This window comes from Cyprinodon variegatus, unplaced genomic scaffold (assembly GCF_000732505.1).
Source record: "Cyprinodon variegatus isolate N-32 unplaced genomic scaffold, C_variegatus-1.0 Scaffold276, whole genome shotgun sequence".
Taxonomy (NCBI): domain Eukaryota; kingdom Metazoa; phylum Chordata; class Actinopteri; order Cyprinodontiformes; family Cyprinodontidae; genus Cyprinodon; species Cyprinodon variegatus.
The window spans coordinates 165,126-167,156 of NW_015150729.1; the positions used below are offsets into that span (position 1 = coordinate 165,126).

At 46.4% G+C, this 2,031-nt stretch overlaps 1 protein-coding gene across 1 annotated transcript in view; it reads right to left on the bottom strand.

Annotated features, from left to right (window-relative positions):
- Positions 1–206: 206 nt before the first annotated feature.
- Positions 207–2,031, bottom strand: part of LOC107089988 (neurogenic differentiation factor 2-like) — a 4,997-nt gene continuing 3,172 nt past the window's right edge. The window contains exon 2 of the mRNA XM_015383082.1: positions 207–1,603. Coding sequence (XP_015238568.1) covers positions 511–1,590 — 1,080 coding nt within the window. The 5' untranslated portion in view covers positions 1,591–1,603 and the 3' untranslated portion in view covers positions 207–510. The remainder of the gene's footprint in view (positions 1,604–2,031) is intronic.

The following is a 2,031-nucleotide window of genomic DNA, read 5'->3' on the forward strand; positions in this document are numbered from 1 at the left end:
ATGTTTTTCAAATAGTCTAAAACTGTGTTGACATAAGAATATAGTTCAAGTAAAAAAAAAAAAAAAAAGTAATTTGTTGATATAATGGACAGCTTTATCTTTGAGGTGCTCTTCATGAATCATGCGAATTAAAACAAAGACAACCATTTTTTATGAGGAAAATAACATTTCCATCATTTATTTTTCTTTTTAGTTTTTTATTTCTTAATTCTTTTTCCTTGTTTACATCAAAATAAGTTGGCCCAACTCAGACAATTATAAAACACTTTCTTTTATTATGTCTGTTGTTTGGTCACAACATGTTCCTAGTTGACTTTTACATTTTAAATTGCACTCATTCTGCATATAGGAATAATTTTACTGAACACACTTTTTGATAGGATGTACAACAGTATAGAGGTAACATACAGAAGATATTCATTCAGGAGCTCCGACTGTTGTTTTAATAATAAACGCTTTAGGATTGTCTCTGTAAAGTCGGTAAGTCTGCAGTTTTCCCTTTTTTGAAGCTTAGTTGTGGAAAAAAGCGTTCAGGTCCTCATAAGGTGGCGCCCTGTCGTGGTGCAGGTGGACGTCGTGAAAAGGTGGGATGTTTTCTGAGTGCGCGCCTCCACTGCGCGCTCCCGATGCTCCAAAATGTAGGCTATGGCTGGGCCTGGATGTGGTCAGTCCGGTGTAATGCATAGAGTAATGATAGCTCCTGTCTGTGTCTGAGGTCTCATGCTGCTTCCCGGACAGGCCGCCGTTCAGGCACACCGGTGGGCTGTGCTGGCCCTCATAGTCCGGGCTGTTGTAGTCTGGGGACGTCCCGCCCGGCATATACACAGACTCGTACCCGGAGGCGCTGTAGGAATGGGCCCGCATGTTGAGGGACCCGGCTCCGGGCTGGTAGTGAGGACTAGAGAGGCGGGAGCAGCGGTAGGAGTAGGGGTGGACTGAGAACGGAGAATTTGGCATGTGGAAGCGAGCTCCGTCTGCGCACTGCTCGGTTAGGAAGTTCCTAGTGTTGAGCTGCAGACATCCCGCCACCAGATTGGTGGTAGGCTGGGACAAGCCTTTACACAACATCTGCACGTAGGTCACCACATCTGGACGTTTCCCGTTGCGTAAAATCTCACCGAGGGCTAGAATATAATTCTTGGCCAGCCGCAGAGTCTCTATTTTGGAGAGTTTCTGGGTTTTGGAGTAGCAGGGAACCACCTTGCGCAGGTTGTCCAGCGCTGAGTTAAGATCGTGCATGCGCGTGCGCTCCCGCGCGTTGGCCTTCATACGGCGCATCTTGGAGCGCTCCACACGCGCGGCGGTCATTTTGCGCTTCTTTGGGCCGCGCTTCTTGGGTTTATCCCCGCCGTTCTCGTCCCCGCACTCCTCTTCCTCCTCACCATCGTCGTCGTCATCGTCGTCGTCTCCAGCCATCTCGGACTCTGCCCGGCTGCTGCCTTCCTGGGGCTCGTCCAAGTCGTCCTCTCCGAGGTGGCACGGCTCGCGTTCCTCCTTCACTTTGCATCCGTCTCTCTCGGTGTCCTCCACCCACTCCGCCGCCAACCGCTGGACGTCCGGCAGCACCTCGCTGAACAGACGGCTCAACATCGTGGCAGGCAACCTGCAAGAAGCAGACATAAGGCTTCAGCTGGACGATCAGGATCAAATCTACATTTCCATTCTCTTCTGCTTTGTCCTATCTTAACAGAAAAAAAGCAACTAGTGCATTCAAATAAAATTTTCTTTAGGCTAAGGTTATTTTTTTTCACGAACTCTAGTGTCTAATTAAATCCATAATATGCCTCTTTATAAAGTTAAATTATCCTCTTTCTGGAAGCAACATAAAATAAATGTATTTTCCTTTTCGTTTCACCCCTTACCCATTTCATATGTTTGTAGATATAGCCGTTTGGAAGCAAACTTTTCAGTAAACAAATCTAGTCGTTTCATAGCAACAATGCTTGATTACATACATACATTTGCAACCAATAAGAATAATTCCCTGTAGGCACCAGGTCAATCAATTCTTAAGCCTATTTGAGCCAATTC